Source organism: Mya arenaria, chromosome 8 (assembly GCF_026914265.1).
Source record: "Mya arenaria isolate MELC-2E11 chromosome 8, ASM2691426v1".
Lineage (NCBI taxonomy): Eukaryota > Metazoa > Mollusca > Bivalvia > Myida > Myidae > Mya > Mya arenaria.
In genome coordinates, this window is record NC_069129.1 from 13,208,523 (window position 1) to 13,232,900 (window position 24,378).

The 24,378-nt window shown below is 37.3% G+C and overlaps 1 protein-coding gene across 2 annotated transcripts; it reads right to left on the minus strand.

Moving 5' to 3' along the window:
- Nucleotides 1-3,206: 3,206 nt before the first annotated feature.
- Nucleotides 3,207-22,471, minus strand: LOC128244945 (uncharacterized). 2 transcript variants are annotated; one of them, XM_052963111.1, is made up of 8 exons: nt 22,399-22,471; nt 13,077-13,381; nt 12,805-12,854; nt 11,938-11,996; nt 10,065-11,047; nt 8,994-9,121; nt 4,935-5,017; nt 3,207-4,113 (listed from the first exon to the last, which is right to left on the minus strand). In XM_052963111.1, the coding sequence occupies exons 2-8, from the start codon at nt 13,375-13,377 to the stop codon at nt 3,213-3,215; spliced, it is 2,505 nt and encodes an 834-aa protein (XP_052819071.1). In that variant the 5' UTR covers nt 13,378-13,381; nt 22,399-22,471; the 3' UTR covers nt 3,207-3,212. The 2 variants fall into 2 exon arrangements, with proteins under 2 accessions (XP_052819071.1, XP_052819072.1); XM_052963112.1 differs by lacking the exons at nt 12,805-12,854; nt 13,077-13,381 and having other exon boundaries at nt 22,399-22,469.
- Nucleotides 22,472-24,378: the final 1,907 nt, after the last annotated feature.

A 24,378-nucleotide genomic window follows, 5' to 3' on the forward strand; every position in this document is an offset into this window, starting at 1 on the left:
GTGGCGGTAACATGGGTGTATTTGGATGGCTGTAACATGGGTGTATTTGGATGGCTGTAACATGGGTGTATTTGGATGACTGTAACCGGGGTGTATTTGGATGGCTGTAACATGGGAGTATTTGGATGGCTGTAACATGGGTCTATTTGGATAGCTGTTACATGGGTATATTTGGATGGCTATAACCTGGGTGTATTTGGATGGCTGTAACATGGGTGTATTTGGATGGCTGTAACATGGGTATATTTGGATCGCTGTAACGTGGGTATATTTGGATGGCTATAACATGGATGTATTTGGGTGGCTGTATTTGGGTGGCTGTAACCTGGGTGTATTTGGATGGATGTAACATGGGTATATTTGGATGGCTGTAACGTGGGTATATTTAGATGGCTGTAACATGGATGTATTTGGATGGCTGTAACATGGGTGTATTTGGGTGGCTGTAACATGGATGTACTTGGATGGCTGTAACATGGGTGTATTTGGATGGCTGTAACATGGGTGTATTTGGATGGCTGTAACATGGGTGTACTTGGATGGCTGTAACATGGGTGTATTTGGATGGCTGTAACATGGGTGTATTTGGATGACTGTAACCTGGGTGTAATTGGATGGCTGTAACATGGGTGTATTTGGATGGCTGTGACATGGGTGTATTTGGGTGGCTGTAACATGGGTGTATTTGGATGACTGTAACCGGGGTGTATTTGGATGGCTGTAATATGGGTGTATTTGGATGGCTATAACATGGGTGTATTTAGATGGCTGTAACATGGGTGTAATTGGATGGCTGTATTTGGATGACTGTAACATGGGTGTACTTGGATGGCTGTAACATGGGTGTATTTGGATGGCTGTAACATGGGTGTATTTGGATGACTGTAACCTGGGTGTAATTGGATGGCTGTAACATGGGTGTATTTGGATGGCTGTAACATGGGTGTATTTGGATGGCTGTAACATGGGTGTATTTGGATGGCTGTAACATGGGTGTATTTGGATGACTGTAACCGGGGTGTATTTGGATGGCTGTAACATGGGTGTATTTGGATGGCTGTAACATGGGTGTATTTGGATGGCTGTAACATGGGTGTACTTGGATGGCTGTAACATGGGTGTATTTGGATTGCTGTAACATGGGTGTATTTGGATGACTGTAACCTGGGTGTAATTGGATGGCTGTAACATGGGTGTATTTGGGTGGCTGTGACATGGGTGTATTTGGGTGGCTGTAACATGGGTGTATTTGGATGACTGTAACCGGGGTGTATTTGGATGGCTGTAATATGGGTGTATTTGGATGGCTATAACATGGGTGTATTTAGATGGCTGTAACATGGGTGTAATTGGATGGCTGTATTTGGATGGCTGTAACATGGGTGTATTTGGATGGCTGTAACATGGGTGTATTTGGATGGCTGTAACATGGGTGTATTTGGATGACTGTAACCTGGGTGTATTTGGATGGCTGTAACATGGGTGTATTTGGATGGCTGTAACATGGGTGTATTTGGATGGCTGTAACATGGGTGTATTTGGATGGCTGTAACATGGGTGTATTTGGATGACTGTAACCGGGGTGTATTTGGATGGCTGTAATATGGGAGTATTTGGATGGCTGTAACATGGGTCTATTTGGATAGCTGTTACATGGGTATATTTGGATGGCTATAACCTGGGTGTTTTTGGATGGCTGTAACATGGGTGTATTCAGATGGCTTTATAATCGGTGTATTTGCATGGCTGTAACATGGGTGTTATGGTTAAAGTCTAAACTTGGATGCCTGTAACATAGATGTATTTGGTTATTTTTTTCCTCCTCTTGTGATGCAAATGACATCTGCTGGAGTTGCCTGTATTTAAGCATGCTTGATATGTTGTGACACTTTGTCAATGGATTTTCCAATCTTTCAGAAAATAATTATATTTTGGACTAGATAATAAATACTTAACATTGTTTTATTAAAAGTACGAATTCTTTAAATAAATAGTAAATTTTAAAAGTAGGTAATTGATCTACTCGAAAATCAAACAATGGCAAAATAGGTTACATAAGTCCCAGAAGATTCCTTCGGCCTAGTCCTTTTATGTCGTTAACGACATAAATGAAGTAAAATAGTCAAACAGACTTTTACTGACTTTATGTTTTACATAGTGCTATAACAATGTATAAGCATATAAGTATCTATTATCTAGTTCAACTTCTATATATCAAGTTTAAAGCACTATATATCATAATCCAACAAAACAGCAAATATAATACAGTAAATAGCACACAGAGTCTCAAGTAAATTGTCAAAAAGCACCGTTTGTGAACAAAGTATTCCTTAAAAAGAAAACAACAAAATTTCTACTGAACACTCTGGTACATAAATGTGTTTTAGGGTACATGTATTATAAACATAATAAAGACATGAGGGCTCTCATATCCGAGAGGGTATGGCAAAATATCGCAAGTTTGTTAAGGTTTAATTCAATGTAAAAAAGTAAATACATGTAGAATATTTCCTGTAAATAAACTTTGTTGAAGCTATTAAACCATAAAACAATTATTTTTTAGAAATAGATTTAGTACGTAATAAAGTTTCAAAAGTGCAATTGTACAATACTTGTTAAGGATCCCATTGTGAAAAAGCTAGATATTTCACAGACCCTTACAACAACTTGTTAAAATTGTATGCTTAATGACCATACGCATCATTGATACCATTTAAATGAGCCTAGTCTAACAAAATAAGATCCATATAATATACATTTTAATTTCATTTAGCATAAAATTGTCCTTTAAGTAATTTCCTAGGGTCAAACAAAATTGTAGTTTTATTTTGGTTATACTTTGACAAATTTCTTTGACACCTTAAGTACCTACATGTATTACACTAAGTCAGTCAAACCAGAGTCAAGAAACATGGTTCTTGTTCTCACTTAACTACAATGAATAAGTAGCACCATAGAAATGTATTTCACAGATTATCACATGTGTAGTTTTTCATTCCTTGCTATAGGACACAAAAAATGTAAACAAATGCAGGAGTAATGGAAAAAGTATGATGTGTAGCACATAGTTTTCGTAATACTCTAAAAGAGAATTGGTTCAAATGGAGTTAACATACATGATGCATAATTCGTTGTTTTCATACAGTTCAAACTTTCATTCAGAGAGTCTCTAAACCAGAAGTATTCATAAACACTTCTTACAAGAACCACCGTTACCATGGACATTTGCGAGGCACAAAGTCCTTGTTGAGTGGGGCCTCATTTGGTTCATCATCATCAGTGTAAGAATGGTGAATTTTATAATTCTTAACCCCAATACCTGTGCTAAAGCTCTCACTGAAATGTCTTAACCTCCGAGAATTATCACTAGAATACTGGCTGATCTCAGATTTAGTATTTGGGCCTTGATTTTGAACAGATCTATCAGCACTGAAAGCCACGGTACCAAAGTCACCATTTCCGGGGTCAGATACAGAGCGTGTATATTGGATTTTGTTAGTGACAATTTCCTGAGTAGCCGAAGCAAACAGCTTCACCCCTGGGCTTGCGCTCTTCTTCCGCCCTCGACCCCTCCCCAATGGCCGATGTTGATTAAACTGCGATGTTATAGAACCTCCATTCACTGTCACATCACATTTTTCATCTAAGTTGGCAGTAACTACAGGGTCACAACTCAACAAACTCTCCTCCTTGGCTAACTCTAATTTCTGGACACTGTTGCAAATGCTAGAAGTGTTTTGCTCTTCAGTACTTTGTCTGTCATGTGTAAACTTTGCCAATGAGCTACCTTCGGATTTTGCCAGGGGAACCGAAATTTGCTCCTTGCCCAATAATTTGCTCGGCATACCAAACCCATGTCTCACTGCCTGTGTTGTAACCTCCCTTTGGTGTTGGTCCCACCGTGAGGTGGAAGCCCTGAAATGTTCCTGGGACTCCAGTGAAGCCCCCAATTCCTGTAAGCTGGGGTTGGGCCTGGTCAGAAAGCCCTGTTGAACTCGTAATGCTGTGGATGCCCCGAAGTGTTGGTAATGTGAGCTAGAGTAGGGCCCTTCCTGGGCCCAGCTTGTCGGTGTTGGTAAAAGTCCAGAACCCTTCCATGGCGTTGAATTATTGCTGAAATAAAATAATCAGTACTTGTACAAAACTACAGATATCATGTGGGTTTCTTACAAGTAAACTAGTGGTCTCTTTGTCAGTCCATCTTTAAATTCATGTTTTTTACAATACTATAAATGTTCTACTTTACATGATTTACCCTAAGCATTTCAAGCTTGAGGTCATGGATGACCTATAAAGGTGTACCTGGTATTTTTGGGGGGTCTCAAAATAACTTTTAATACTAAATTACTTGATTGAAGCTTACTTTCAGAGTCCCAGAGATTCACAGTTAGTTTGAAATGAGGGTGTCAAGCATCAGGGAAATCCCTTCTTACACAGATCACAACAAGCAGCTAACAAATAACATTCTTGAACAAGCCCAAATACTGTAAAGTTCATATATAAAATTCACACAAGCCTGAACTTTAAAACCAAATAATATGTTATATTTTTTCAAGCTACTAGAATTTTTAAATATTCCTATCATTATAATAGAATAAGACTTGCCAAACTCTAGGTACAATGTACATGTAGCTTACTACATCAAAGGTAGATACAAGATTATGATTGACAATCTGAATGTTTGTTACTGCAAATCCAAGGAGACAAAGTGCCGTCATGGCGTCAAATGGCGGTAGAGTGACCTTGATGGCTGACGGTCATGCATGAATGTCACACCTTCCCTACTTGCAAAGCACTCTTGTGAAGTTTGATCAGAAATTGAATAAAACTGAGAAAGTTACAACTGAGACATGATAGTCACGGAAGGACAGATGTACAGAAAGTTAAGACTACTATATGCCTCCCTTGGTGTCATATAAAGGTGAGTGACTTACTAATTGTCTCTGCAGTATCCACTGTAATTCATAATGTAGTCCCGATCCTCCAGGTATTTCACGCAGTCAAAAAGTTGCGCCACCTGACATGAAGAGCAGATTGTAAAGTAAAGTTATATTCCAATCACTTCATCATAACTAGTACAGCACTTTAAAGTTATAGACATATGTGACTAAGCGACATTATAGACATACTAGGTAGTGAACGCATATACAGGCTTGTGACATAGCGATGTTGTGGACAGACTAGTGACTAAGTGAAGTTATAGACAGAGTAGCGACTAAGTGAAGTTATAGATAGACCAGTGACTAAGTGAAGTTATAGACATACCAAGGACTAAGTGAAGTTATAGACAGACCAAGGACTAAGTGAAGTTATAGATAGACCAGTGACTAAGTGAAGTTATAGACAGACAAAGGACTAAGTGAAGTTATGGACAGACTAGTGACTGAGTGAAGTTATAGACAGACCAGTGACTAAGTGAAGCTATAGATGGACTAGAGACTAAGTGAAGTAAAAAGTGGACTTTTGACTAAGTGAAGTTATAGATGGACTAGTGACTAAGTGAAGTTATAGACAGACCAGTGACTATGTGAAGTTTAAGACAGACTAGTGACTAAGTGAAGATATAGACAGACCAATTATACGTGAAGTTATAGACAGACTATTGCTTATGTAAAGCTATAGATGGACTAGTGACTAAGTGAAGTTATAGACAGACTAGTCATTGAGCGAAGTTATAGACAGACCAGTGACTAAGTGAAGTTATAGACAGACCAGTGACTATGTGAATTTATAGATGGAATAGTTACTAACTGAAGTTATAGATGAACCAGTGACTAAGTGAAGTTATAGACAGACTAGTGACTAAGTGAAGTTATGCATGGACTAGTGACTAAGTGAAGTTATATATGGACTAGTGACTAAGTGAAGTTTTAGATGGACTAGTGACTAAGTGTAGTTATAGACAGACTACCGTAGTGACTAAGTGTACCGTATTATATCATGTATAGGACGCTAGCATAGATAGGACGCAGGCAAAAAAATAGTTGAGAAAACGGGTAAAAACCCTTAATATTAAAGATAGGACGCAGCGGAAAAATGTCAAAATCGGAGCCGAAAAATTGAGGTTGGTAAAGAATTTATAACATATATTGAAGTAAAAGACAACCAAAAAATTGTATATAAGGCATATTTCGATAACTGTCTTGTGTATTTCGATAATTATCGTCGTAATTTAGCATACACAACAATGATATATGTCTTGATATTTTGAGAACATTCACGCATATTATAAGACTTATACAAATGCCGTAATAGTCCCGACTGACAGTCAACCGTTGCAACCGTTGCAATAGTCCCGACATGCCTTCTTAATGACAGTCAACCGTTGCAACCGTTGCAATCGCAACAAAACTGTGTATTGTCAAAACTATTGATTGTTTTGATAAGGCTTGTCGCTGCACGGATTAAAGCATGTTGGCATAATTAATGCATGTCGGTAATTAGCCTTGCCAGCGGAAGGCACATCGGGTTAAGTGCGAACAAACAACCATACGGAATTACCATCGCAATAGTTTGTTCCATTGATGTTTTTCTAATGACAGACAGCGGGTGTTTTTCACACATTTGAAAAGATTTGATAGTGACAATAATGCTACTTTGCATTATGCACATTCCTTTATTAATTTTTTAAAACAGTAGCATACAACCAAAATGTTTTGTAAAATATCGAAACATTAAAATCATGAACACAATTAATTGATATTTACCTCGTTTCCCGATTTTCCGTTGCCGTTATAACTCAATCCAGTTAAAGTGCTGACTCACATCGAGTTTTTGTGAGTAGCGTCCCTTAATTAAAAGCAAACACTCATGTTTGTTTTCAATTTATTTCTCAATAAATCATTTTAAAGTAAACATTCAATATATTTCTGCGTGTGTTAACTTGCGTGATTTTACCTATGTCAGTTGTTCTCTTCGGTGACGCAGTACAGATACTTACTATTACCGCGTTCTTCCCCGGTCCGATATTTTCGACCTGAAATGGACTTGGAAAAAAACAGATGAAATTCTAATAGCATAGAAAGGACGCAGGCAATTTTTAAGACGAGAATTGGGGGTAAAAAAGTGCGTCCTATGCATGATATAATACGGTAGTTATAGATGGACTAGTAACTAAGTGAAGTTATAGACGGACTAGTGACTAAGTAAAGTAATCAGAGATCCAAAGGCTTACTTAAAACAAGAGGCCCAAAAGGGCCTATGCTCTACTGGCATGGCTCTTGTGGTCATTTTCAATCCAGAGCATGTACGTTTGAGTAATAGGCAACAAATATATAGTTCACTTTTTGTGTTTGGGTTAGCTGAAAATGCTGCACGTTCAACATCTGAGGACAGGAAGTGTTGTAAGCAGATTAGTTGCATGAACTATTTTAATATGTGCCAAGTAAAGGTAATCTGAGGGTAAAAGATATTTGCTTTCAAAACTGTACTCATGGTAAAAATTTCATTTCTGTAGCTTTAAAAATAAAAAGTCAGTCAAAGGTCAATGTCAAGGACATCTGAGGACAACATTAATGTTTGATTGAAAAACTGTTCACATGGTCAAAATTTCTTTAATGTAGCTTTAAAAATTAAAAAGTAAGTCAAAATGGGTGGGGCCAGCTTTTGCCCAAGGGGCATTATTTCAAATGTTTTCAAATGCATCATATGATGCTCCGCAACAAATATCAAAGGTATGGGCCTTGTGGTTTGAAACAAGAAGATTCTGAAAATATTTCTTAAATAAGTCTCTAGGAAAATTGTGACAACCAGGGCAGTGCCAGTTTTGACCCAAGGGGCATAATTTGAACAACAAGCATATTGGTTTCAGACAAAAAGGTTTTCAACATTTCCCAATTTAAATAGGGGGGGGGGGGGCGATCTCTGTGGGGGAGGGGGGCAGTTATGACCCCAGGGGCATAATTTGAACAAACCTTCACAAGCAATTGTGACTTTACCGGTACATGTAAACTTGGCAAAAAAAAGACTTCGCTCATGTAGACTTGGCTAAAAATAGACTTGGCTAAAAATAGCACTTTTTTATACTTTCAAGACCCATAATCCAGGTATGCATGGGCAGATCTGGCTGGTTTTCAAAAGGAACCGAGTTCTAAAGGATATCTAAATACTGTACAAGTTTCATTGAGATACAATCAAAACTGAAGACTGTATCATTTCACAAGCAATTGCTTACAGACAAACTGATTTTTTTATACTTTCAAGGCCCATAATCTAGGCATGCATGGGCGGATCTGGCTGGTTTTCGAAAGAAACCGCGCTCTTATCAATATCTAAATACTGTACAAGTTTCATCGAGCTACAATCAAAAATGAAGACTGTATCATGTTCACAAGCAAGTGTTTACACAATAGCATTTTTTTTATACTAACAAGGGCCATAATCTAGGCATGCATGGGCGGATCTGGCTGGTTTTCGAAAGGAACCGAGCTCTAATGGATCTAGATACTGTACAACTTTCATCGAGATACAATCAAAAATGAAGACTGTATCGTGTTCACAACCAATTGTTTACACAATAGCATTTTTTTATACTATCAAGGCCCATAATCTAGGCATGCATGGGCGGATCTGGCTGGTTTTCGAAAGGAACCAAGCTCTAATGGATATCTAGATACAGTACAAGTTTCATCGAGATACAATTAAAACTGAAGACTGTATCATGTTCACAAGCAATTGTTTACAGACGCACGGACGCACGAACACACATACTACTTACATGGGGAAAATAATTAAATGATAAAAACATTTTATGAAATAATGTTTCAAATACGATAACCAAAAGAAACCATCAAAAGCCATTTACATCTGACTTTCAGTTTGATATGTTATAATTCTTTTACATGAAATTAAATTACATTGAATTTGTGAAAAATAATTTGTTCAAACTTCATATAAATCTGCAAGAACATATGATCTCAACTCTCAATATTTCTGTGTTCTGGTTAACATAGTATCACTCATATACATTTCACATTAGATTATGAAATATTTACCACAGGAAAGCAAATATTCGGATACACTCCACAAATCTCCGACCAGTCAGATGGTGGGAGACCTGCTGCGGGACTGGATCCGATCTCCAGCAGTTGCTCAGCGGAGTACTGACGGAATATCTCTGGAACTGTAGGATGTTAGAATACATGTCAATTAGCTTTTGAAAATCAGTTTTTAAATTGGTCAGTTCATAAATTGGTGTTATTAGTTTTAAACTAATATAAACTAGAATATTTACTGTAAAAATTCAATCACGTAAGTTTTACATTTAAATAGATTGTCAATTTGCAACTTTTATGGGAGTGTCTTAGTTTTAAATCAATATTTACCGGTAAATCAAGTTTGAACAAGAGCTGTTTGTAAAACATATATTCCCCCTTGATGGCAGCCAATTAGTTATTTCCCATAAAATGTCTGAGGGGTAATTCATTACCAACATCCCTTTAAAGATTTAGAATAGTAGGTATTGTTATTGACAAATTCTAAATATTGTCACAAGAGTTGATGTGTTCTAGTTTCCAGTAAAAAATGTTTGGGACCTCCAGACAGCAGTGAATTAGTTAAATGAATAATATAAAGTTAAGAATATGGGCAATGTAAGCTGTACAGATATACAGAGGGCTACTTAATCGTCAATTGAAGTGAAAACTAATATCAATTTATGTTAATAATAATTCATCAATGGTCAATTTCTTGCAACTTTTAAGTCTACATTAGGGATCATCTGCCAACCTCCCTACCTAGTTTGAGGACCTTAGGCTCAAGCATCCTCTAGTTTTCGAGGGGACAAGGTTATGTCTAACAACCTGCGGACCTACATATGCCAAGCAAAATACCCATTTCTTTGAAATGGTAGCATATATACACTGGCATATGACCACCGGTATGTGAGAGTTTTAAACGATGATGGGTAAATAACAAACTCACTCATATGTTGAAAGAACCAAAAATCTTTCAATGCCCTTTCTCTAACCATTTTTTGCAAGTACCACATATATCAAGTAAAAAAAATAGTAATGATTTAAGTAGGATTTTAGAATTTTACCATTCAACAAAATGTTCATTCTTACATGTTTCTTCTACATCGCACATCTTGAAGTTTCGGAACATCGCTCTCCTGCCCTTGGCCGTGTACAGTCCCCCTTTCATTGTTTCTTCAATGGCCCATATCTCATCCAGACTGCTGGTCGGAGCCAGGGGCTGTCTCAAAACTACAACAATCTTCTCATCTGGAATTAAGACTGGACTACTGGATTTTAGAACAGAATTTTTAAATTTCCCCTCTTTTAACTGGCCCATATCATAAGATTCTTGACTTGAGGGTAATTCGTCTACTCTGCCAAAATCAAGTTCAGCATCTATTTCATCAAGATCATCTGGATAGTCGTAAGCATAAGTCTCATCACGGTAACCAGGGATTGTAAGCCGTCTTACTTGTTTAGGCATAGATTCAGACAATTTACAAGAGAACATGTCATCAGCAAGCTCATCTACCACTTCCCAGGCATTAAGGTGTTCGCTATGTTCATCGTCAGTCACTGCACATGTGCTAGCACTTGTTGAGGAGCTTAAATCATTGCTATCATTTCTCTTGTCTCTGTACGTCAAAAATGCATCATCAGCCGATGGATTAAACCCAGTACCTGATGACTGCTTGCATAATGTTCTGCTTTTTGAGAGCCAAGCTGCCAAATTATCCTTGTTTGTTGGAGTTGTCTCAGGGTCAAAGTCATCTGGACTTTTCTCAAGTGAATGATTTCCATTTTCATGTTTACCATGATAGATATAGTTATTGCTGTTGCTGCAATTTTCATTGTTGTTGTTGTTATCACAGATGACAGCGTTTTTCCTGTTTCCATGACAAAATTCATTTTCCCCAAACTTATTAGAACACCAAACTTTCATATCATACTGGTACTTGTGCTCGCCAGAGTTTTCCGACCTCGGATCACCCAGGATTGCCTGTGAATCTTCAAACATTCCTTCATCCTGTGATGGTTTTCGGGATGTTGTTAATGGAATTGTGAATACATCAGCTGGCTGCTCTGTGAGGCTGAAAAACAATCAGACTGGTTTAAACCTGTGAACCAATATCTTAAACCTTGATAATAATGAAAGCTGATAAATAATTGAATCACACTGGTTTTGTATACAGAGTCCAGTCTTCTACACGTCTTATAAAGAAGCACAACCATAAAATTATTTTCTCTAATAAATATTAAATATAAACCAGAGTGTGCAAAGCAAACCTAAGCACTTGCCCGAGTTTTAAGTCAATAAGAAAGCATAATTCTACTTTTTAAAGAAAAAATTGGCAACTAAACACATTGCAATTATTCAGTTTGATGTGTACACTTTACTTTCCTAGTTATTAAATAATAGCTAAATTAAAGTTTTCCCTTGAATTTTTCCAACCATCAAGAGGCATACATAGACAATTATTTAAACCAAAGCAATGGGCCTTGATACTTATGTGAATTTTGTATTTGTACCTAGTTTCACGTGAATATCTGGTTATTGACTTATGCTCAAGTTAATATTTTGAAACACTGAACTATTTCAAACCATCCAGGGGCACAACTTGACAATTATTTAAACCAGAGTTATGGGCCTTGCTGTACATGTTTGAAGTGTCTCTGGTAACTTATGAACCGAGTTTCATTTGTTTATCAAGGAGCAATGGCCAATGAGAAAGACGCAGAAGACACCACAGCTATCGCAATACTTTGTTTTACTTCTCTTGAAATTACACGTAAGCTAATAAAAATGTATGTAGACTTCTTTTCTTCTATTTTTAAAGTTCTCCTGAAATATATCTTTCGATTACTTATTTATATCCTCAATGTATCCAATTATTTTTTCAGCACTTTTTGTTTTCTTCTTTCAGACAAATAAATGTTGTTGTTTTTTTCATTTTTTGTTATTCTCTTGAAATGCAAATACCTGTTTCTTGCTGAGTCTTGCAACAAGAATGACGCATCCCCCAGACCAGAATCCTGACTCTGAAAATAATCATTAGAGCCCTCTAAATGCTAGTCAAAACTGGAGTGAAATATTTGATCAACATATAGATGTAATAATGTAAAGTCATTTCAACCTTTAAAACACTTTTGCACACTTTTTCTTTTGTTGTTCTGCTGGGCCCCTTTTCAACAAGATATTTTAGTCGCAAAACTTACATTGCTTTAGAGTTCTCAGGTACGACCACAGAGTGGGCAGAATCTATACGATTAATGTCCTTACAATTTTTTTATTGAAACACAGTTACGCCAAACAAAGAGTTACGCATAGTCAATTATGATCTTAGGCCATACAATCTTTGTTCAAAACATGGCCCTGGGCCGGTATTCATAAAACATCTCAAGTCATTTACTGACTTAATTTGATTTCCTAAAATTTTCATGGTGAAAAAAGAACAAGTTCAAGTATGTATTCTTCATAAAATGAAATATATTTCAGATGTTATTAAGTAATCGTATCATGTGACCAGTGATATACTTAACCTACGAAAATGACTATTAAAGAATTTTGAAAAAAAACTACTGGTATCATCAAAAAAATTAAAAGTTTAAACACCAGCACTTGTCCATTGTTTATCAGTCGAAAAACATGAAAAACTGAACCTAGCCTAGCTGTACAAGTTCTCTTGCAGAATGTGTACAAGTTCCAATAATTCTATCTTTAACTTAATAATATTAAGTTATAGCCAAGTTTATGCACACAGATAATAACCCCATGCCTTTGAAAATATTTCAAATTCTTTTCTTCAAAATAACAGACCAGATAAAAATGTCCTACAGAGAGCCTTACCAGCTGTGAAACCAACTGTTTTCTGTTCACACCATGGATTGCTTTTGTGTCTAAAAATGGAAAATGTTTATAAGAAAATTAAACATTAATATATCAAAATAAGGGTATGGTAGTGAAAATACCAAACAATTTTTAACTCTCTTAAAAATAGTAGCAAGAAATGTATAGCCTAAACAGCAAAGAAAGATTAATATATAATAAATAATATCAATAACGTAATTTATTTTAAATCTGTCACAATTAAATATGCGGGAACAAAGCTTCATAAGAACCTGCAGAAGCACTGCTGTTGAGGCGCATGGCAGGTTTTTCCAGTTTCAGCTGATGTCGTGATGCCTTTCTTCCAAATTCATTTTCAGCCTTAGCTGAACCATTCTCCAAGTGCTGTTTAGTAGTCACTGCATCATTCATAGATAAACTGCGATGAAAACCTTTATTCCCCCCATTTTCAGACTGGATATATGGAGCTGCCGACTCAATATCCACAGTAGACTGGTTTCTTTTTAGTGGCGAAGGTTTTTCTAGTTTAACCACACGCCGTGATGTCCTTGGAAGCAGTGTTCCACTGTCCATACTCCTGAACCAAATTATAAGAAAATCTTGTGTAATAATTACATGCGTTGGCATCTGAATGCTAAGTTTTTAAACTGTGTTGTACTCTATGACAATATGGTAGCTGTTCCTACCAACTGCCTATGCTAACATTATTGCCACTGCAAGCACCATTTTCAGAAGATTTTTAAGTACTGTGAAATGGGGCCTTATAACAGAATTTGATTTTTTTTAAATATTTAAACTCATGTGCCAAATGTGGAATTGTGGTGGGGGAATAAAACAAGAGGGCCATTATGGCCCTAAACACTCACCTAAGCAAAGGGCCACAACTCTGTGATAAAGCATTAATAACAAGAGATGTTTGTCAAACATTATGCCCCCCCCTGAGTGCCATGTTGTCAGGATTATATGGACAATTGAATGAAATATGCATGGACCGAAATGACAGCTGATTTGTCGCTAACATTGTATGCCGTTGAGGCAGTTTTAAGATTATGACCATTCAAAGTTTGAGGATAGAGTGTGTTATGACCATGACCTTTGACCTCAAAATCCAGAGTAGTCATCAGCTGGTCACCAAAAATCTAAATGTTAAGTTTGAGGGCCATGGGTGCAGGCATTGTTGAGTTATCACTCGGGCAACCTTTTATCGTTCAAAGTCACTGTTACCTTGACCTTTGGCCCAATGACCCCTAAAATCAATATGGGCCATCTACTGGTCAGGCCCAACCTCCAATTCAAGTTTGATGGCCATGGGTGCAGGCATTGTCGAGTTATCACTCAGACAACCTTTTACCATTCAAGGTCACTGTGACCTTGACCTTTGGCCCGATGACCCCCAAAAACAATAGGGGTCATCTACTGGTCAGGCCCAACCTCCAAGTCAGGTTTGAGGGCCATAGGTGTAGGCATTGTCGAGTAATGACACGGACAACCTTTTACCATTCAAGGTCACTGTGACCTTGACCTTTGGCCCGATGAACCCCAAAAACAATAGGGGTCATCTACTGGTCAGGCCCAACCTCCAAGTCAAGTTTGCGGGCCATGGGTGTAGGCATTGTCGAGTTATCACATGGACAACCTTTTACCATTCAAGGTCACTGTGACCTTGACCTTTGGCCCGATGACCCCCCAAAACAATAGGGTTCATCTACTGTTCAGGCCCAACCTCCAAGTCAATTATGAGGGCCATGGGTGCAGGCATTGTTGAGTTATCACTCGGACAACCTTTCACCATTCAATGTCACTATGACCTTGATCTTTGACCCGATGAGCCCCAAAAACAATAGGGGTCAGCTACTGGTCAGGCCCAACCTCCAAGTCAAGAATGAGGGCCAAGGGTGCAAGCATTGTCGAGTTATCACTCGGACATCCTTTTACCATTCAAGGTCACTGTGACCTTGGCCTTTGGCCCGATGACCCCCAAAAACAATAGGGGTCATCTTATGGTCAGGCCCAACTTCCATATCAAGTTTGATGACCATAGGTCTAGGGATTGTTGAGTTATCACTCGGACAAGCTTTAAAATTATTTTACCATTAAAGGTCACTGTGACCTTGACCTTTGACCCGATGAGCCCTAAAATCAATAGGGGTCATCTACTGGTCAGGCCCAACCTTCATGTCAAGTTTGATGACCATACGTCCAGGAATTGTTGGGTTATCACTCGGACAAGCTTTGGTCTACCGACGGACCGACATACTGACATGCCTGTGCAAAGCAATATACCCCTCTTCTTCGAAGGGGGGCATAACAAGAGATGTTTGTCAAACATTATGCCCCCCCCCCCCCCCTGAGCGCCATGTCAGGATTTTATGGAAAATTGAATGAAATATGCATGGACCGAAATGACAGCTGATTTGTCACTTACATTGGATGCCGTTGAGGCAGTTTTAAGATTATGGCCATTCAACGTGTGAGGATAGTGTGTTTGTTATGACCATGAACTTTGACTCTATGACCTCAAAATCCATAGGAGTCATCAGCTGGTCACCAAAAATCTAAATGTCAAGTTTGAGGGCCATGGGTGCAGGCATTGACAAGTTATCACACAGACAAGCTTTTTTCATTCAAGGTCACTGTGACCTTGACCTTTGACCCCTAAAATCATAAGGGGTAATCTACAGGTCAGACGCAACTCCAAGTCAAGTCTGAGGGCCATGGGTGCAGGCATTGCTGAGATATCACTGTGAGAAGATTGTTAACTTTTTTGCATTAAAGGTTACTGTGACCTTGACCCCAAAGTCAAGAGGAGTCATCTACTGGTCAGGCCCAACCTTCATGTCAAGTTTGATGACCATAGGTCCATGAATAGTCAAATTTGCTTTCAAGGTCACTGTGACCTTGACCTTTTGACCCCTATAAGCATAAGGGGTCATCTACAGGTCAGACACAACTCCAAGTAAAGTTTGAGGGCCATGGGTGCAGGCGTTGTTGAGTTATCACTCGGGCAATTTTATCATTCAAGGTCACTGTGACCTTGAACTTTGGCCCAATGACCCCTAAAATCAATAGGAGCCATCTACTGGTCAGGCCCAACCTCTAAGTCAAGTTTGGGGGCCATGGATGCAGGCATTGTTGAGTTATCACTCGTTCAACCTCTTACCATTCAAGGTCACTGTGACCTTGACCTTTGGCCCAGGCCCAACCTCCAAGTCAAGTTTGAGGGCCATGGGTACAGGCATTGTCGAGTTATCACTCAGACAACCTTTTACCATTAAAGGTCACTGTGACCTTTGGCTCGATGACCCCCAAAAACAATAGGGGTCATCTACTGGTCAGGCCCAACCTCCAAGTCAAGTTTGCGGGCCATGGGTGCAGGCATTGACGAGTTATCACACAGACAACCTTTTACCATTCAAGGTCACTGTGACCTTGACCTTTGGCCCGATGATCCCTAAAAACAATAGGGGTCATCTACTGGTCAGGCCCAACCTCCAAGTCAAGTTTGAGGGCCAAGGGTGCAGGCATTGTCGAGTTATCACTCAGACAACCGTTTACCATTCAAGGTCACTGTGACCTTGACCTTTGGTATGATGACACCCCAAAACAATAGGGGTCATCTACTAGTCAGGCCCAACCTCCAAGTTAAGTTTGAGGGCCATAATTGCAGGCATTGTCAAGTTATCATACGGACAACTTTTTACCATTCAAGGTCACTGTGACTTTGACCTTTGGCCCGATGACCCCAAAAACAATAGGGGTCATCTACTGGTCAGGCCGAACCTCAAAGTCAAGTGTGAGGGCCATGGGTGCAGGCATTGTAAAGTTATCAATCGGACAACCTTTTACCATTTAAGGTCACTGTGACCTTGACCTTTGCCGCAATGACCCCAAAATCAATAGAGGTCATCTACTGGTCAGGCCCAACTTGCATATCAAGTTTGATGACCATAGGTCCAGGCATTGTTGAGTTATCACTGGACAAGCTTTAAAATTATTTTACCATTAAAGGTCACTGTGACCTTGACCTTTGACCCAATGAGCCCTCAAATCAATAGGGGTCATCTACTGGTCAGGCCCAACTTGCATATCAAGTTTGATGACCATACGTCCAGGAATTGTTGAGTTATCACTCGGACAAGCTTTGGTCTACCGACGGACCGACCGACGGACCGACCAACATGTGCAAAGCAATTTACCCCTCTTCTTCGAAGGGGGGCATAAAAATGTTGCAATTTAAACATATCTTTACTGATGACGCTGCCTTGTTTTATATTTGTAAAGGGTCATGCAATGAAGCTACCTGTAAAGATTCATTGAATTTGGCCTGGTAGTTCAAACTTTTACGTGTCGCGTAATGCCAACGCTCACTTAACTTTCGTGATAGTTCGTTCAGTAAACAACCAACAACTGTTCAAGTGTTCTAAGTCTTTATTTTGTTATGTACCTTCTTAAGTATCATACGGGCTATATGTCCAGTTCATGCCCAAAACCTAACCTCTCCTAACTGAATAACATGCTTTCATATATACTGCTGATTTCGTCTAGTTTGTGACAGGTGTGCATATTTAATTTCTTGTTATATACAAAAAGATGTATTCTACAGTCATGAACTGTCACGCTAATTGGTCTAATAGCCAGCGGCTATCACAAACTGTCAGCATCTAAGTAAATCTACATTTGATCACCATGATGAAGTATTTGCTTTTTGTTACAAATAAACTTTGAATTCTACTATTGATTTTTGTTATTACTTTAAAGTGTTTCATACGTAACTTTTATGTTACGTGACACTTTAAAGTGTTTATACGTAACTACGTTACGTGACATTCGTCCGATTTTTCTTAAAAGAAATATTTCATCATTGGAATTATTTCATCGTACTTAATATATTTTTATTTAATTTCATTTCGATGTTTTGTCACCAATAACCCTTGCGTTATACTTTTTATCCTAGTAATTTTTTTCCAATAATTTTTTTTTTTTGCAATTTAACAAGCGCCAATTTAAATCTAACAAGCGTTGAAGTTCAACGCGTTTCCGCCCTAATCTTATTTTTAGGAAGTGTCATAAGTAGGTGATAATTATTTCGGTAAAGATCGGAGAAACTATCATTACTTAAACCCGCAGGGTTAATTGGTGTCAAAGTTTAATTGCTCGTGAGGATGATGACACTTGCTAATGATTAGGTGTCAACAGGAATGTTGTTAATGGAGACTTTGGATCAGAGAGAAATACTCTTCGGTATTTAAACTTGAGAAAACCCTGTCAACTATAATTGATTAATGATAAAGTAGATGATCGGTAACAAAAAATTGGTTGGTTGGTGAATATGAAGGTACGGTTTTGTTTTGTTTTCTATATGAACAATGAAGAAAACAATAATACATACAAATAAATTATACCCGAAACCAAATATAAAAAGTAATCAATATAGACAAACACAATACACTGAAACAGGAATAATAATAAATGAAGTCCACACTTTATAGAAGTCACCGAATTAGTTTCTAGTCGACACTGTTTACGTCTATATTGTTCGTGGATGGTGACCGGGGGCGGTCACTCGAGCATCCGTACACGTCCATGTGAGGGGCAATACCGGAAGGATGGGCGAAGCTGCTGGTCCTTGAGGCGGCAGGTCGAGATTTGCAGTGGCACGTGTCCAAACGCTTTGGAACACGGCCCTTTTCCTGGTGAGGGCTCTCACCGACCTACGAGAAACTGTGGCCTCACAGCAGCAGACGCAGACATGGACCTGTCGTTGGGTCGCTACACGGTGAATTTTCTCATGTACTTCAGTGAATTAGTCCATAAATAGATAAACCATTCTTATGTACAAGTCCATTAATGATGTCCATCACTATTGCGGTATCGTCGGCTGACGATTTTTTTAGTGACATATCAGAAGTCGCGGTGGCTGTCAACAATTTTAATTGTGGCCCTCAGGGTTTAAATCCATCCGATTCAAGCAGGGATAAAGTCTTTTGATGGCTTCGGACAGCGGGGTTGCAGCCGGCAGGAAGTTGCCCATTTTGTTGTTGTTGCTGTTGTTGATCAATCGTGACGCCTTGTTGTATTTATGTAAAGGTTCACCCAAGAAAGCTTCCTGTAAAGTTTCAGTGAATTTGGACTGGTAGTTTCAGAGGAGATGTTTTTTTAAAGCAAAACAGGAAGTTGGCCATTTTGTTGTTGTTGATCAATCGTGACCCCTTGTTGTATTTTTTTAGAGGGACACCCAAGGAAACTTCCTGTGAAGTTTCATTGAATTTGGTCAGGTAGTTTCAGTGAAGATGTTTTTTAAGCAATTGTTGACGGACGGAAGGACAGACGGATGACCGACAAAGACTGATCACAATAGCTCACCTTGAGCACTTTGTGCTCTGGTGAGCTAAAAATTTAAAGGGCAAGAACTCTACAATTACCATACATAAAGTACTGATTCTTTTGCACAGCACTTCCTCTCAACAGAGTCTTTAAGATAATGAGTTTGAAGTAAGAACCTACTATACTATACATCTGGAGTTATGGAGAGAAAAAATATAATAAGTATGAAAATAATCCAAGGGAAATAACTCTAAAAATACATAAAAATGTTGACAGGCAATTTTGACTTTGACAGTGGGTTGACTGATTATCAAAACCAAACAAACATTCAGCCAATACACTTAAAAAAACATCGGATGTAAAATAATTAAATGTTAGGTGTAAAAACATTTGAATACCAAAAAGAAAGAAGTTGTTTTAGCCATTACATGCAAACTGGCTGGTTTTCTCTGGTCAAAATATACATAGATAGTGATGTGTAAAACTGACAAATAAGTTTCCCCCAGTTGTCTCAAATTATCAGCAATGTAAAAACTGCATGACATTGGTATGATATTTGTCTTTACCATTTTTATTCTATTGCATCAAGACATGTATTTCATTTCTATAAGCAGGGCTTCCAATAAGAACTTGAAACTGGAATTATGACATAAATATTGGAAGTTTTTCTCTGATTTAAGGAAATTGATGCCTCTCAAACTCTAAGAATTTCCACTATTGTCCAACTGAATACTTGAATATTAAACAAATTGTAATTATAACTTGCAAATTTCACAGAAATGTATTCAAAGAATTCATTTTACATTCAAGACTTTATTAACAAGAGCTGTCACAGAGACTGCGCACTCGACTATTCCGCCGCTTTTCAGTGTAAGGATTGAAACTTTTTGGCGAAACATGCATAGATCACTGTTATATAAGATTTCAATCCAATACATGATGTGCTGAGATATTAACATAAATGTAATTACATGGAAAATTTTAACCAGAATTTTAAAGTCTAATAATAAAGGGCCATTATTTGCAAAATACAGTTATCTTACTTGATTATTCTTATTAATTACTTCGGGTGGTTGAATACCATTGTATAAAGTCTCAACGCAATACATCCAGTTACTGCTGAGATATTATCCTATGTGTGCTAACATGCAAGACCTTAACCAGAATTTCCAAGTCACATAATAATATAATATAGATAGAGTAATCTTACTTGATTAAGGAACATTAAATGGTTGGGAGCCTATATGTAAAATTTCAATGCAATACATGATGTATTTGCTGAGGTATTGACTTAAAAGTGGTAACATGCAAAACCTTAACCAGAATTTCTATGTAAAAAAAAGGGCCATTATTTGAATTTAATGCAAACTAGAGTTGTCTAACCTTAACCAGGATTTCTAAGTCGAATAATAAAGGGCAATTATTTGCATTAAATGCAAACTAGAGTAATCTAACTTGGTTAATAAAGTAGGTTGGATGGTTGAGTACCATTGTATCAATCTCAATGCAGTACCTCAAGTAGTTGCTGAGATATTAACCTATGTGTGCTTGCACGCAAAACCTTAACCAGAATTTCTAAGTCAAATAATAAAGGGGAATTATTGCATTAAATGCAAACTAGAGTTATTTAACTTGGTTAATTAAGTAGGTTGGATGGTTGAGTACCATCGTATCAAGTCTCAATGCAATACCTCAAGTAGTTGCTGAGATATTAACCTATGTGTGCTTGCATGCAAAACCTTAACCAGAATTTCTAAGTCAAATAATAAAGGCCTATTTTTGCATTAAATGCAAACAAGAAATATCTAACTTGGTAAATTAAGTAGGTTGGATGGTTGAGTACCATTGTATAAAGTCTCATTGCAATACCTCAAGTAGTTGCTGAGATATTAGCCTATGTGTGCTTGCATGCAAAACCTTAACCAAGGTGTGACGCCGACGCTGACGCTTGGGTGAGTAGTATAGCTCTCCATATTCTTCGAATAGTCAAGCTAAAAATGTGGCCAATTAGTAACTTTGACACCAGATTTTGATATTCTGAAATTCCAAACCTTTACTTTTGGACATTTTCTCCAAAATAGTGATGTTTTTGTACTTCTAAGTCTTCGTTTTGGAAGTTTTGGCACACTTTTAGGTAGTAATATACTTATTAACTTCTTTTAAAGGAAGCCCTGTATAAGTAGGACATATTTGAGTATATATATGACAAGTTTTGTGTGATTTTGAAGTACTCTGCAAATATTTAAAGACTAAGTGAGAAAAAAACTCAAACCTAACTCTTTACTTTTAACTAAGTAGTCCAAATAATTGTACGTTGACAGATTTTTTAAACGATTTTTGATATGGCAAATCCTTCAAGTGCAAATTGTTTTGTACCAAAAGTGGGTAGTGTTCCGATCTGGGTTAAAGCAGGGTTCTATTGCGTCAATAAAATATCATAAAACAAGATAATGTTATTATATTTGTTCCGTACATCAATATATATGATATTCAACAAATTATTATGAGTTTAATATGTTTTTCTTCATTTCATACGGTCAAAACATAATGATGTATACATAAAGGGCACCTGCAACGTTTTACAACAATCAGAACACTTCAGCCATGGCCGAGTTGTTACAATTGCATTTACAAGGTCTATCTCAAGCTTGCCGTAGATGGCCAAGTTGTTACAATTGGCATAATTGTTGTCTGTGTCAGTATAATTTCGTTTTATAGGAAAGGTAAATCCTGTGTTTAAATGCATTCAATGCTTGTATTGTGCAAAACCTCTTTGATTTAACATGGTAAAATATGAATTTAAAACTAAATTATCTATTTTAAACATAAAATACTCTAAAACAATTTCAATATTTTTCCCAAACCCCTGTTTTTGCACAAAACTGTTTAGAAGATAGGAATTGGAAAAATCCCATAACACACATCTATTATTTTAATTATTTAAGACTGAATTCTAAGGTACTTACAAATATAACCAAATTGAAAATGTTTACAAATTATTTAAAGGTCGGATTTAAGAAAAAAATGAAAATATATCAAATGAGTGATCTGTGAAAATGCTGATGAATAGTATATATTTACTGATGATCAGTACAACTAACTTTACTTCGTATATCAAATAAACTCATAATTAACTTTCCAAACTGGAATTTCAGGAAATGGTGCATGTATTTGTATCAGATATTTTAGCAATTTACCAACTAATTCCTCTGACAGATTGAATGCACATGGTACTTAAACACACGATAAGTCATATGCATTGGATATTACCTGTAAAATGTATAAAATTGGACGCCTTTTGAACATCAAATCTGTAAAAAAGTTCGCGAACTTTTTCGGTGAGATGGATAGAATGATTTTTGCGTTGTAAAAATGGCTCGTTATGGTTCAATGCAGCGCTGTAATGGTTACAGTCGACTATTACTGTAAGAGTTAGGCGAGAACCAAGCCATTTCGTTTTCTAATACTCTTAGCTATCCATAGCCAAAATAAATGTTAAAATATAATGTACTAAGTATGACATTTACATTGATGCCATGACAACATAAATACAAATCATGTACATGAATATTTTCCAGCACCCCATTTCAATTACTTGAAGGCAGTAGCCACTAGCTTCAGTAAACATCTTTGATTATCATCAATATTAAACTACAACTGTTCATACTTCAGGCAAGAAAACATCCTCAACAGTCCGTAATTGACATTAGACATCAATGGTGAAGAATTCTACCTCTTTGGTGAAATCAGTTTCTTACATTTATTTTCCAATGTCAATGGCAGATCTATGGGCATTAGGACCCTGTACATGTTTCCTGTCTTGTCAGATTGTGAGCCAGCATGTAGACAAAATGAAAGTCGAGTTCGAGTTACCTTGGCCAGTGTTTAGCAGTGTTATGTCGGAATCAGCTATTGACAACCCCTCAGAAGACAATAAAAAAAATTTGGTGATGAGACCCGTGATCCATGGGTTGACAGTTATGTATGCTATGAACTTTTAAGTATACCACATATCTTGGAGTAAGATGTATTATTGGTGCCAGCACAGATCATAAAATTATAAAGCCCTTCTCAATTACGTTCACTCAGTTTGCCTTTGAAATTGTTGTTTAACACTTTTATTTTGAAGTCTTTCACAAAACATATTATGTGGTCGTAGATGAGAAAAAAAAATGATGGACATGGAATTTGTAATTTTGTACTGGAGACGAACCAACAGTGAAGTTTGGTTTATTCACCCGTATTAAATAGTGAACATCACCGAATATTAAGACTTAATAGATGGATATAAGAAGTACAATTTTGTTTTATTTCAATCTGGAGTATGCAATCATCATTATTGGTTTTGTGGAAAGCTGACGACTGCATATATGTGTGATGTCATGGTAGCTGTAATGTATTGGAATTACACCATATTCTTTGCAGTTCACATTTTAATATTTATATATATGATCTGGAAGGGTCCTCTGTGCAGTTGTAGGCTGTTGAATGATCTGTGAGTAATTGCACAAGCATGTGTTCAAGTCAGAATTATATGTTTTAAGGAGGTCAATATTAAAATCACCAACAATAATAGCTCTTTCACTGTGAGTCTTATGTAGGAGAAATTGTCTGTGGAGTGGGAACAGATTTGTGAATGGAGTTTGCGGTTTCAGCCAAATTTCCTGCAAAGCAATGTGTTTTAGAAACAGACTGAAGCAGTTATTTTGATGATGAGGAATTAAACCTTCACAGTTATGACTGGCAATGTAGATGCAGATTTGGTCAAGGGGGAGGACGTAATTTGGTTTCATGAATACATTAAGTGAGAAAAATGTTTCATGGCAAACAAAATGGCGGATTTAGAATAAAAAGTACCGATTCAGGTACCAACTTTTGCCTAGTAAGTGGACTTTTTCTTTAATTTTTGAAATATGTATGCGCCCAGTATGTGACGAAAAACATATTCTTCGATCGACAACTTAGTTTGGTATCATAACTGTAAAGATAAAAAAGTTATTGAACAGATTGTGGCTTAGGAGGCAATGTTTACAAATAAACGTGTTGATTTTATCCACAATTTTTCGTATTTTCTCGGCAAATATGGCATATCTGTGCATGTTGTAACTGTACTTGCATGTATATATTCCTATTTCGTCATTGTTTTTACTCGACTGAACACGTTTCCTTGGCGATTTTTTGTTTCTTAACCCCCCATTTTATTTATTGCTAGCACATTACCCACATTTTGGCGAAATGCAAACAAACTTC

Coding starts and splice junctions, on each gene's coding strand:
- LOC128244945 (XM_052963111.1), bottom strand. CDS start 13,377: ATGGACAGTGGAACACTGCTTCCAAGGACATCACGGCGTGTGGTTAAA. Junction 11,997..12,804: donor AACAGTTGGTTTCACAGCTG/GTAAGGCTCTCT, acceptor GATTATTTTCAG/AGTCAGGATTCTGGTCTGGG. Junction 11,048..11,937: donor CAAGACTCAGCAAGAAACAG/GTATTTGCATTT, acceptor ATTGTTTTTCAG/CCTCACAGAGCAGCCAGCTG.